This window comes from Typopeltis vanoorti, chromosome 21 (genome assembly GCF_054136105.1).
Source record: "Typopeltis vanoorti isolate ZY-2024b chromosome 21, IOZ_Tvanoo_1.0, whole genome shotgun sequence".
Classification (NCBI taxonomy): Eukaryota; Metazoa; Arthropoda; class Arachnida; order Uropygi; family Thelyphonidae; genus Typopeltis; species Typopeltis vanoorti.
In genome coordinates, this window is record NC_143569.1 from 72,430,294 (window position 1) to 72,444,437 (window position 14,144).

General features: G+C 39.2%; 1 protein-coding gene across 2 annotated transcripts in view; it reads right to left on the reverse strand.

The window, feature by feature from the left end:
- MED14 (mediator complex subunit 14) overlaps positions 1–14,144 on the reverse strand; it is a 429,754-nt gene that overhangs the window by 171,906 nt on the left and 243,704 nt on the right. For both annotated transcript variants that reach the window (XM_090411452.1, XM_090411451.1), the window contains exon 20: positions 4,623–4,699. In XM_090411452.1, the coding sequence (XP_090267578.1) occupies positions 4,623–4,699 (77 nt within the window). The remainder of the gene's footprint in view (positions 1–4,622; positions 4,700–14,144) is intronic.

Here is a 14,144-nt window from a genome sequence, read left to right on the forward strand (position 1 = left end):
TGTTGACCGGAAGCTTTACCGATAACAGAAACAGTCAATTAACACATATTTTATATGGTATGTATGTATATAAACTATATTCTCGCAATAAAGTAAACTAGAGCAAAGAAAATGTTATTAAAGAAAATCATAAGGAAGTGAAAATACATTTACAGTATTGTATTTATTGATATGCTGTCCGTTTACAAGATGAATCTTATGTCTGTCAGTACCTACATCAATATTGTGTCTTTGTCTTATATGATACAAAATATTGTAGATAGAAGTTATATGTATAACTAATACAAGACATCAAAAATGAAAAGATAACTTGAAAAAGTAATTATTCATATTTATTTGCAAGTATAACAATTCATGGAGTGCTTAAGGATCAAAGCTGTATAACTGAGAGGAGACCTCCACATAGCCTTTAAAGGAATGCAAAGAACCGACCAGGGCTTCTGACCTAATGTCCAATCCTCACCGTCTCGTGGTGCACCCTGTTGGGTATCTACCTGGATACTGAACGAACGAGGATGGACTGGCAATTTGGGATTTAGCGAACAAATTTTATTCTTATTGGCTTAAACCAAAATAAAAAAATGATGGTACAACATGACAAAATTTCATGCCGGCTGGGTCGTTGCCCAGTTAAACAAGGCCCCCGTTGTTTTCGCCAGGGAACCAGGGCGAACAGCGAAAAGTCAGCTACTGGAACAAATCTGAAAACAAACCCCAACTCAATATCACCAGAGTTGAAGATCAGTAATATCAATATAAGAAGCCTGAATGGCAAAGAAATGGAGCTAGACGAGGAATAAGATAAGTACCAAATCGACATAATAGGGGTGACTGAAACAAAAAAGACAAAAACTGGTGAGATCTTTCTGAGCAATAAATACAAAATGTTATATACAGGCAATAACAATCAAGGAAAAGGAGTAGCCTTGGTATTCAACACTAAATTGCGAGGCTAATCTTCTTGAATGGCAGGCAGTCTCAAGTAGAGTGATGTGGGTAAATATCAGAATGTAGAACTGGACAATGAGACTTATTTGTGCCTATGGTCCCACAGAAGGTTCTACTAAGGTAGAAGTGGAGGAATTTTTTGAGGCTTTAGAAAAAGCAACTGACACAATGAAAAAGGAAAAGTTGGTCCTTGTTGGGGATTTAAATAGCAGAGTAGGAAATGATTGTGAGACATACAAAAATATTTTGGGAAAATTTGGAGAAATGAGCAAAGCTAATAATAATGGCAAATATCTGTTGGATTTCTGCTCAGGATATGGAGACTGGTTATTACTAACACTATGTTCCAACATAAAAATGTGCACAAATTCACATGAAGAGAAGAGGCAAGGAATAAGAAAAGTCTCATTGACTATGTTATTGATAACTTTTTGAAAATGATCTACAGTTTGTTCCTTAAGACTGTCAAAAAGGTTTCTGGTAATCTACAAATGTTACAAGCATTTCTATGTTGAATTCACAATGCTTTTCAATTAGGATTTTTAATGTAGAAGCTGGTTCAATACATGACTGTCCTATTCAGAATCCATTTTGATCTTCACAAAGTTTATCTTCAACATATGATTTGAGTTTCAAAGTTAATAATCAATACCTGGCGGGAATTAAGGCCAAACCATCAAACTACAAGGTTAATATTTTGTGTTCTTCTGGTCAGTTTGTTGGCTTTACAGGATAAAAGCCAATTTCCAAAAGGGAAATCCTTGCCATCACCTCATGAGACCAGCTAACTCACTTGGTTGAAAAGTCCATGTAAAAGATTACTCACATTCTACACAGGATACAAACGAAAATAAATGATGCCATGTCATCACAACTGAAACAGAATTTACATAGTACCTTATCTGCCTATAAAAAATAAAACTGAATATAAGAATTACATGGGTAATATCTCTACAAAGTGAAAAAATTTTTCTGGTAGGATTTGTGACCATACTTGAGAAGAAATCATGTTGGAGGCTTAATGGAATATATACAGCACTCGAAAAAGATTAAAACTGATTTTTAATGCTTCCAATATTTTGTCTCAGTCACTGAGACATCTTCAGGGATTACAAAAAAAACTAATGTAACACACATACTCAAATACAACACAATACTAAGTGAAACAAGTGGGTGACTCTAAAGTCCTATCTAGGTGGTGCACCCTCTATGGGCATTTGTAGATGGCCTAGGATGTAAGGTGGGATCCCTGATAATTAATGTTTCCCAAATTTTGGGAAGTTTTATGCAACCATATTTATTTAAATTTGGTTGATTTCTGAGTGCTGCCGGATATTCTAAAAATAGTCTTTCTTTTTTGAATTTACTATGGTGGAGCATGGTGGGTGGTTTTTCTTTTCCAGAAGATCCTGGGGGTTGTATCCAAATCATGGTCTGCCAGGCCAGATTGACAATAGCTGTGATTGCAGATGTATGATTTGTGCTCTTCTAAGCAGATGGTTGCTGATCTACCTGTCTGTCCAAAGTAAGACAGCTTGTAGGAAAAGGGTACTTTATAAACTCCAGGCACTGAGAGAGGAGGGAGCTGATCTTTGGTAGAACAGATAAGGGTAGCAAATTTACGGTGGAGCTTAAACGTTATATGGAGGTTGTACTTTTTTAAGGACCTGGATATTTTTTCTGATGTGCCACAGATGTAAGTTATGGTGATGACATTTTTGAACTCCTTCTGAAGAGATGGCTGGGGAATGGTAGAGGAACTGATTATTTTTTTAATTCTGTAATTGCTGTAGCCATTAGAAAGGAAGGTGTTGTGTGTGTGTGGTTGAGTTCAGTTGAGAGGTTCCACTGGTAAAAATATTATACACTCTGTTGGTTAGAGTTTTAATAATGCCATATTGTCGAGAGGAGTGGTGGTGGGAGAGTTTATGAATGTATCTGTCTGTGTGAGTAGGTTTCTATATACAGTGAAGGAAAGGTTACCATTAGGAAGGTGTATCACTAAGGTGTCTAAGGAAAGGTAAACTATGGTTATTTTCCTTTTCCATCATAACTGAATTCTTGGATGTAGGCTGTTGAGGTGACTGAGGAAGGCGTCTAATGTGTCTGGGCCATGAGGCCAAATAGAGAACACATCATCTACATATCTTAGCCAGATAGAAGGTTTGAGAGGGGCTATGTCTATGGCTTGTTTTTCAAAATTTTTTTCCATATAAAAATTGGCAAGAGGAGGAACCCATAGTGGTTCCCTCTATCTGTCTGTAAATTTTGTTCTTCCAAGAAAATAACCAGAATTAAATTGATAGCAAAGGAAAAGAGATCTAAGATATCAGCCAGAAAAACGTTTTTTAAGAGTGTTGTCATTTAAGGGAATATTCCATTAAGCCTCCAACATACATGTCCTCACAGAAGCAGCATTTAAGCCTCAACATACATGAGAAGAAACTATGAAAAACTGAAGAACTAATAAGCTGGATTCAGATAAAAAAAAAAAAGAAAGAAGGAAACTGTCAAGCCACATTTTTACTTTAAGACAAGCAGGCTGAAAAATCAAGGGAATGAAACAAGCATCTACATTTCAGTTTTGCAGATAAAGTAAAAGGGGTGTAATAAGGTGGTGCCAAGGAAAAAGCTTTGAAAACAACACCTATAAACGACATAAAAGGGACATTATACAGAGTATACAGAGCAACACAATTTTCAATTTAAGTTGAACAAGAGAAGAAGAGGGGTTTGATACAAATGAGGTGTAAGGCAATGATGATGCATACTATCTTGATATTATTCTATAAGGATTACGTTATGAAGGATAGTTGGATAGACATTAAGCATGATATAATTAAAACTAGAGAAAAAAGCAAATATTTCAGCATTTGAGCATAGCATTTAGGCATAGTGAAAATGGCAAATATGAGTAAAAATATATTAAATATTCTACTAAACAGATAACAGAATAAGCAAATAAGTATTATGGGGATCTAGCTTTGAATAAATTTTTATGGAATAAGAGAGAAATTATCCAAAGTATCAAATGACTAGCAGAATGCACAATGCTGATGAAATTAATGTTAACTTTAACCTTCTACCGGCCGAGGTGGATGAAATAGTGAGACCAACTTGCACTTCTTATCGATGAGGTGTTACCAAATTGTATCCAGATTTATCTGGATGTATATATACGTCCTGGTCGGTTGGGGAGTTAATGATCTAACTATTAGGCTAATAATAAACAGCTGATCAAAGACTAGAAAATACTGACTCAGGGGGGGTTCTGGGGAAAATTAGGGAATAAATGACAGCAATCACAGAAGCATATTAAAAATACAGACAACAGAAACTTAACATTATTAGCATTTAAGAATATGTGAGCAGAGCTAACCTAAGATGGAATGGTCACATAAACAGAATGAAAGAGAAAAGGTTAGCAAAAAAAAAAAAGGTATTTGACATGGGAGGGAAAAGACTGAAAGGATGACCAAATGTAAGATCTGATGGTACTGGAGATGTAATATATAACTGACTGATTTGGAAGTAAACTGTTGATAGGAAATAAGCAATAATGCAAATTAATTACACTGGAAATTCATAGTATTATCACATTCTTTGAATGTAAAGGATACTATGGGTAACCATCAGAAAATAATGATGATTCTTCAGAGATTATAAACACTTACTTGACAATTTTGACCACATAATTTGTTCCATTGGATTCAACTTGCATGCCTTGATGACAAATTCCTTTCTTATTCAACTGAGGGAAGAAAAAAGAAAAAAAAAAAAAAAATATATATATATATATATAAGAAGAAATTTAAGAAACAGTAGAAAAATCTACACAACAGAAAGCTTTTAAAATAACTCATTTAAATAATAATGATAATAATATTCAAAATTTATTTCAAATCACAAAGTCAATTCAAACTGATTATTTATTATACTATATAGCGAGTCTTGAGCAGGATAAAATTGAATTTCATATTGAAAAGAATAACACGTAAGAAAGTTTTAAAGCGAATAAAAGTTGAGCAGCTCTCAGATGTGAACTGTAGACTACAATACACAAAGATTATTGAAGAAAAAATGAAAGAGTTTGAGAACAGGAAACAAACCTTGGAGATTCAGTGGCAAGCCTTGAAGAAAACCTTGATTGATTCAGCTAGAGAGGCATGTGGTGAAGTTGTTTGCAAGGATAGAAAAATTAGAACTCCATGGTGGGCACAGGAAGTTAAAGAGGCAGTGAAGGAAAAGAAGAACGCATATCAAAAGTTCCTGGCAAATAAGTCAGCTTGTGCTCTTAGAGAATACAGAGACAAATGTAAGAAAGCTAAACAATGTGTAAAACTAGCTAAACAAAAGTCATGGGAGGACTTTGGCAGGAACATAGAAAATAAATATCAAGAAGGTGACAAGATATTCTGGAGGTTGTTTAAGAAGCTCAGAAATGAAATGGAGAAAAGAGTGCTCTAAAAGAAATTAGAGATGATAAAGTTGACATGAAAACAGGAGAAAAAGATATCCTTGAGGTATGGAGTAATTACTTTGAAAAACTGCTAAATGAAACAAGCAGTGAAGACAGCACAGTGGTAAAAGACACCGACTAGGCATGCAGTCAGGAATACATATCCATACTTGAAGTAGAAAAAGCCATCAAAGTTCGGCGAGTCCAAGCGTAAGAATAGAAGCAAATAGCAAACAGAACTTACATATACCCTACTATGAGAATTGCCAAGAAGGTGTCCTAATAAATTATTAATTATATGAAGAGCCAAAGGCTTCAATTCGGCGACATAAACTTATTTAAGTTAAGGGATATTACATCCCATATTGTTTCATAGCCGAATAAGAAACTCAAAGAGTTTCACGCCAAATATATATGAAGTTCGGCGAGTCCAAGCGTAAGCAAATACTTGGATAGTGTTTGACCCTTTAGGGAGTGCAACACTGAGGCAATTCATGGTAAAGGTGGAGCAAGCTCCGATCACTATTCTTGATATTTCCCCATAATGTGAAACCCAGCTCCTAGGAGGTGTATTACTGTTCTACATTATGGGTGAGAGAAGGTCACTACCCAGACCGGTTTCAACCTTTATTGAGGTCTCATCAGTGAGTAGGTAGACCTAGAAATACCAAGTTTGTAGCAAACAGAACTTACATATACCCTACTATGAGAATTGCCAAGAAAGTGTCCTAATAAATTATTAATTATATGAAGAGCCAAAGGCTTCAATTCGGCGAAATATCAATTTTACTTAGCAAACTTAAAGAGAAACATCTTCCAACCCAGTTTCCAGGAGTGTACAAGATTTTATGTGATTGTGGAAAGCCATACTATGGCCAGACTGATAAAATCCATCCTTCTACGTTTGGAAGAACATTGTCGAGACATCTCTTATAACAGGACTAGAGCTAGCGCTCTCTCTCTCTCTCTAGCCATGTTCTCTTTTCAGCTAACTCAGACGAAGGCCGCCAACACATTGTGAACTGGACTCAAACTTCTAACATCCATGTGTGCTATGATGAACTCGAGAGAAAGATTGTCGAATCTAGGAAAATTACTCTAGATTCTTCTCATATCAACAACAGCCTTAGTTTTAATCTCTCTGACGTACACGTTGCCTCTGTTCAGTACTAGCGCACTTGCGACAGCGCGTAGTATACGTTTGTTTGGAACTCAAGCTCGCATTTTGTTTTTAAACACGATACTGTCTTTTTATACTTGTTCTGTTATTACAATTTTAAGTCTCTGTAATTCTTTATATACTTCTTTGATTGTGATACCTGAAGATGTTGATCAATTCAACGAAACTAGTAAACTAGTAGTATCTTTTCAAATATATTATGTCATCTTTTTATCTCTCGGTATTAGTCATTAAAGGTTTTTCATAACATTCTGAGTAAAAATGAATTCTGAAAAAAAAAAAAAAAAAAAAAAATATATATATATATATATATATATATATATATATATATATATATATAATAGTAATAATAATACTCAAATTATGATTATGAGTCAAAGAGAAAATGATATAAGGGCTAGGGCGTACCCCTTAAGCGACGCACAGCCACATCGCCCTACAGCTGCGAGAAGTGGACAAGGGCTACCGCATCAAGGGCGGGTGCGGTTAAAGAAGCGAGCCCAGCAAGTGGAGAGGATGTTGCGAGTGGGAACACTGAATGTTGGAAGCATGACTGGAAGGGGAAGAGAGGTGGCAGACATGATGAGGAAGTCGGACATTTTATGTGTGCAGGAGACAAGGTGAAAAGGGGGAAAGGCAAAGGAACTGGGAGATGGATATAAATTGTTCTATTCTGGAGCGAATAACGAGGGAAGAAATGGTGTAGGAATTGTGGTGTGTGGCAGAATGAAGGGTGAAGTACTGGACGTGGGTAGAAGGAATGACAGGATCATGCGAATGAAATTGGGTCTTGGAGAAGAGCGGGTGGTCGTATTATGTGTATATGCCCCGCAAGTTGGTTGTACAGCAGAGGAAAAAGATGAGTTCTGGAACGTGTTAGATGAAGAAATGAGGGAATTGGAAGAAAATGAGATGGTGATTGTCAGAGGAGACTTGAACGGGCACATACGAAGACAGAATAGAGACTGTGAAAGGGTGCATGGTGGCCACGGAGTGGGAATGATGAACCAGGAAGGGGAGAGGGTTGTGGACTTTGCAGTAGCGTTTGATCTGGCAATTATGAACTCGTTTTTCTACAAGAGGGAAGAACATTTGATAACATTTAGGAGTGGTAACAACAGCTCACAAATTGACTACATTTTGACTAGAAGAAAACATCTTAAGGTTGTGACAAATTGTAAAGTAATTCCAACAGATCAAGTAGCACAACAACACCGACTGCTGTGTGCAGACTTTAAAATAAGATCGAAGATAAGAACTTCTGGATGCCATGGGATGAAGACAATTAAGTGGTTTCGCTTAAAAGAGGAGAGTGTGAGGAATCGTTTTAGGGAGAGGGTATTAGAGAGGATTTCAGATGGATTGAAAAGTGTACAAGATTGGTGGAAACATAATTCAAAAGTAATCCTGAGCTGTGCAATCGAGGTGCTGGTGAGACATCTGGAAAGATTAGTGAGCAGAAGGAAGGTTGGTGGTGGAATAATGATGTACAAGTGGCAGTGACAGCTAAGAGGAAGGCAAAGCAGAAGTGGGATGAGTCAAGAGTGGAAGAGGACAGAGAGGTGTGCAAAGCGAGAAAGCAAGAAGCCAAGAGAGTTGTGGCACAGGTGAAGGCCATGGCATATCAAGATCTGTATGATCAATTAGAAACAAAGGAAGGACAGAGAAAAATTTACCAACTAGCGAAATGCAGAAATAAATCAGCAAAGGCCATCTTACATGTGAGGCAGATCAAAGATGCTGAAGGAAGAGTATTATGGACGGATGTGGACATAAGAAACAGATGGAAAATATACTTTGAGGGACTTCTGAATGAGGAAAATGCAAGGACTCACAGAGGAGATGGGCAGCCTTCTGAGGGGATGGTGCAGAACATCAGTAGAATGGAAGTGACAGAGGCCATGAAGAGGATGAGGAATGGAAAAGCGGTGGGCCCCGACAGAATTCCAGTGGAGGCATGGAAGGCACTGGGGGAAGAGGGAATTGACCTGCTGTGGGACCTGTTCATGAAAGTTTGCCAACAGGAAAATATACCCGAGGAATGGAGGGAGAGTACTCTTGTTCCCATCTACAAGGGTAAAGGGGATGCACAAGACTGTAAAAATTACAGAGGAATAAAGTTGATGTCCCACACAATGAAGATCCTAGAAAGGGTTCTTGATGGTAGATTGAGGAAGGAGGTGGAGATTGCAAAGGAACAATTTGGCTTCATGCCTGGTAGATTAACAACAGATGCTATCTTTGGGTTACGACAGATGATGGAAAAATATCGAGAGAAACAAAGGGAGCTACATCTGGTATTTATTGATCTGGAGAAAGCATACAATAGAGTGCCAAGGCAAGAAGTCTGGAGGTGTCTGAGGGAGAAGAAGGTGCCGGAGAAATATGTCAGGTTGGTGCAGGAAATGTGAAGACAAGTGTTTGGACCTGTCTGGGACAGACAGAAAGTTTTCAAGTAACAGTTGGCTTGCATCAAGGGTCAGCATTAAGTCCGTTTCTGTTTAATATTGTGATGGAGGTGGTAACAGAGGAGGTGAGAGAAGATGCACCCTGGACAATGTTGTATGCAGATGACATCTTGCTGTGTGTAGATTCAAGAGAAGAAGCGGAAACTAAACTGGAAAGATGGAGAAAAGTACTGGAAGAGAGAGGTATGAGACTGAGCAGAAGTAAGACAGAGTATATGTTGCGCAGTGGGCGGCAGCGGCGGCCAGGAGACAGATCTGGAGCTGGAAGGAAATGTCATCAGGAAGGTGAGAGACTTTAGATACTTAGGCTCAACAGTGGAAGAAGATGGAGGAGCTGAGAAGGAAGTGGGATGCAGGATACAAGCGGGATAGAGGAACTGGAGGGAGATGGCTGGAGTGTTATGTGATAAGAGGGTGCCGATCAATCTGAAAGGCAAAATTTATAGGACAGTAGTGAGGCCAGCTATGACATATGCTATAGAAACTGTGGCACTGAGGAAAAATAACATCAGCAGGATGGAAGTAGCAGAGATGAGAACGCTTAGGTGGATGTGCGGTGTGACCAGAAAGGATCGTCTGAGAAATGACTATGTCAGGGGAACAGTGAAAGTTACGAAATTAGGAGCGAAAATACAGGGGGCAAGGTTGAGATGGTTTGGTCATGTGATGAGGAGGGAGGATGAATATGTGGGAAGAAGGGTCATGCAGATGGATGTGCAAGGAAGGCGGAAGCATGGGCGGCCAAAGAAGAGATGGAGGGAGCTGGTAGAAGAGGACTTGAGGATGAAGAACTTGGATGTGGTGACAGCCCAAGACAGGAAGGTGTGGAGGAGACTCATAACAAACAGTGACCCCACTTAAGTGAGAGAAGCTGCGGAAGAAGAAGTAATAATAATACTAAAATAAAAATTTTACTAAATTTTTATCAACATAATCAAATAACCTATGAAAAGAATACATATCTGAGGGGGTGATAGAAATTTTTTGGTTTGCTGGTTTGGATTAAGCACCACAAAATGCATTAAAATCACCTAAATAGGTTTTAATTTTTTTATATTGCTTGCACCACAAAAGGTTGCAAACTTATATTATATTAGTACCATGGATGGGATAAGGATTTAAAGTTTTTCCCATCCCCCTCCCATTTTTATATAATGTGGAAACCCAGCTCTATAGACCAAACATGAAAATTTCTCAAGCCACTTTAGGCCTCCAGTAAGTGGAGGTTGTCTCATATCCAGCAATGAAATTCATCTCCCACTTAAAGACAATCACAAACTCCTGTGTCCACAGGTTTTGAATGTACAGCTGTTAGTTAGAGAGATGTCTTAACCACTTGGCCAACTAGCCTGACATTTTTTATGTAAAAAAAAAATAATAATAATCTGTTGGTCATGTTATTCTATCCAACACAAGCAAACATGTAGATGAAGCATCTTTATCTGATATAAAGATGCCTCATCTACATCTGTTAGCAACAATGAAATCAAAATGTTGGAAGCTTAATGGATTTTTTACAACACTCAAAAAGAATTAAAATAGAATTTAATACTTCCTATATTTTGTCCTAGTCACTAGGACATCTACGGGGATTACAAAAACAATTAATGTAACATATACACAAATAACAAACAATACTAAGCCCAACCACGTGGGTGACACTAAAGTCCTATCTAGGTAGAGCACCCTCTAAGGGCAGTAGTAGGTGGCCTGGAATGTAAGGTGGGAACTCTGGTGATGAGTGTTTCCCAAATCTTTGGAAGCTTAATGCAACCGTATTTATTGAGATTTGGTAGGTTTTTGAGAGCTGCTGCTGCTTCTAAGAAAAGTCTCTCTTTCTTGAATTTGCTGTGGTGGAGCATGGTGGTTTTCTTCCATGATACCCTGTGGGTGGTGTCCAAAACATGGTCAGCCAAGCCTGAATGGCCATAGCAGTGTTTGAAGATGTACGACTTGTGTTCCTCTAGACGGATGGATGCTGATCTGTCTGTCTGTCCAAAGTACGCCAGCTTACAGGAACAGGGTACTTTGTAAACTCCAGGCAGAGAGAGAGGAGGGAGCTGATCTTTCGTAGAACGGATAAGGGTAGCAAGTTTGCGGTGGGGCTTATACGCTGTGTGTAGGTTGTACTTTTTTAGTATCTTGGCTATTTTTTCGGATGTGCCACGGATGTAGGGTATGGTGATGGCATTTTTAAAATCTTGTTGACGAGAAGGACGGGGAATGGGGGAGGAGTTGATTATTTTTTTTGATACTGTGATCGCTGTAGCCATTGGAGAGGAAAGTGCTGTGTATGTGGTTAAGCTCAGTAGTGAGGGCAGTTCCACCGGAACAAAGATTGTGGGCTCTCTTGGTAAGGGTTTTAATAATGCCATATTGTTGAGAGGGGTGGTGGTGGGAGAGTTTGTGAATGTATCTGCCTGTGTGCGTGTGGGTTTTCTGTATACGGTGAAGGTAAGTGTATCATTAGGCAGGCGTGTTACTGAGGTGTTTAGGAAGGGTAAACAATTGTTCTTTTCCTTTTCCATAGTGAAGTGGATTCCTGGATGTAGACTATTGAGATGATTGAGGAAGGAGTCTAACGTGTCTGGGCCATGAGGCCAAATAGAGAACACATCATCTACATATCTTAACCAGATAGAGGGTTTGAGCGGGGCTGAGTCTATGGCTTGTTTTTCGAAATCTTTCATATAGAAATTGGCAAGGGGGGGGGGTGAGAGGGGGGAACCCATGGCAGTTCCCTCTATCTGCTTGTAGATTTTGTTGTTCCAAGAGAAATACCCAGAGTTAATGGCAAAGGAAAAGAGATCTAAGATGTCAGAGGGAATAAACGTTTTCTAAGAGAGATAAGTGTCAATTAAGGGAATATTGGTAAACAAAGAGGAGATATCAAAGCTTACCAATATGTCTGTCTTATTCAAGGTTAAATTTTCTGTGAGGGCTTTAAAGTGGGTCGAGTTTTTTATATAGGAAGGGGACCTTCCGGTGAGGGGGGATCAGAGAGTTGGCCAGCTGTTTAAATAGTCTATAGCAAGGTGCATTGGTGGCATCTACTATAGGCCTGAGTGGGGAATTGGGTTTGTGGATTTTTGGTAAACCGTATATTCGGGGGGGGTTAAGTTTTTTCGTGACGTCAGGGGGCCAGGAAGATACTTTTTTGAGTAAGATTTTTAGTTTCTTAGCTTGTGTTTTTGTGGGGTCGTGTTCTAGCAGGATGTAAGTAGCGCGATCGCGGAGGATAATGTTCATTTTACGATTGTATTCACTGGTATTAAGAACGACTGTGGCATCACCCTTATCCGCTCTGGTGATGACGATAGAGCTGTACGTTGGGCATGTGATAAATTACTTTTTGGCGGCGAAGAATGGCGAGGATGTTGGCTACGTCAAGTCTGATGTCGTTAGCTATCTCCGACGGTAAGCGACCGATTCCCCGTTCGATGTTCACCATTACGTCAAGCACAGGCACTTCCTTCGGAGTGATGGCAAAATTACGGCCGAGGCAAAGGGCGCTGACGGCATCGTAGTTGAGCCTTTTGGAAGAGAGGTTTATTACTGTCTGGAGCGGTTGAATTTGTGGTTGTGGTTTCGACCCACTTTAAAGCCCTCACAGAAAATTTAACCTTGAATAAGACAGACATATTGGTAAGCTTTGATATCTCCTCTTTGTTTACCAATATTCCCTTAATTGACATCTTATCTCTCTTAGAAAACGTTTTTCCCTCTGACATCTTAGATCTCTTTTCCTTTGCCATTAACTCTGGGTATTTCTCTTGGAACAACAAAATCTACAAGCAGATAGAGGGAACTGCCATGGGTTCCCCCCTCTCACCCCCCCTTGCCAATTTCTATATGGAAGATTTCGAAAAACGAGCCATAGACTCAGCCCCGCTCAAACCCTCTATCTGGTTAAGATATGTAGATGATGTGTTCTCTATTTGGCCTCATGGCCCAGACACGTTAGACTCCTTCCTCAATCATCTCAATAGTCTACATCCAAGAATCCACTTCACTATGGAAAAGGAAAAGAACAATTGTTTACCCTTCCTAAACACCTCAGTAACACGCCTGCCTAATGATACACTTACCTTCACCGTATACAGAAAACCCACACACACACAGGCAGATACATTCACAAACTCTCCCACCACCACCCCTCTCAACAATATGGCATTATTAAAACCCTTACCAAGAGAGCCCACAATCTTTGTTCCGGTGGAACCGCCCTCACTACTGAGCTTAACCACATACACAGCACTTTCCTCTCCAATGGCTACAGCGATCACAGTATCAAAAAAAATAATCAACTCCTCCCCCATTCCCCGTCCTTCTCGTCAACAAGATTTTAAAAATGCCATCACCATACCCTACATCCGTGGCACATCCGAAAAAATAGCCAAGATACTAAAAAAGTACAACCTACACACAGCGTATAAGCCCCACCGCAAACTTGCTACCCTTATCCGTTCTACGAAAGATCAGCTACCTCCTCTCTCTCTCTCTGCCTGGAGTTTACAAAGTACCCTGTTCCTGTAAGCTGGCGTACTTCGGACAGACAGGCAGATCAGCATCCATCCGTCTAGAGGAACACAAGTCGTACATCTTCAAACACAACTATGGCCATTCAGGCTTGGCTGACCATGTTTTGGACACCACCCACAGGGTATCATGGAAGAAAACCACCATGCTCCACCACAGCAAATTCAAGAAAGAGAGACTTTTCTTAGAAGCAGCAGCAGCAGCAGCTCTCAAAAACCAGCCAAATCTCAATAAATACGGTTGCATTAAGCTTCCGAAGATTTGGGAAACACTCATCACCAGAGTTCCCACCTTACATTCCAGGCCACCTACTACTGCCCTTAGAGGGCGCTCTACCTAGATAGGACTTTAGTGTCACCCACGTGGTTGGGCTTAGTATTGTTTGTTATTTGTGTATATGTTACATTAATTGTTTTTGTAATCCCTATAGATGTCCTAGTGACTAGGACAAAATATAGGAAGTATTAAATTCTATTTTAATTCATTTTGAGTGTTGTAAAAAATCCATTAAGCCTCCAACATGATGTCCTCACAGCACTTAAGCCTCTAC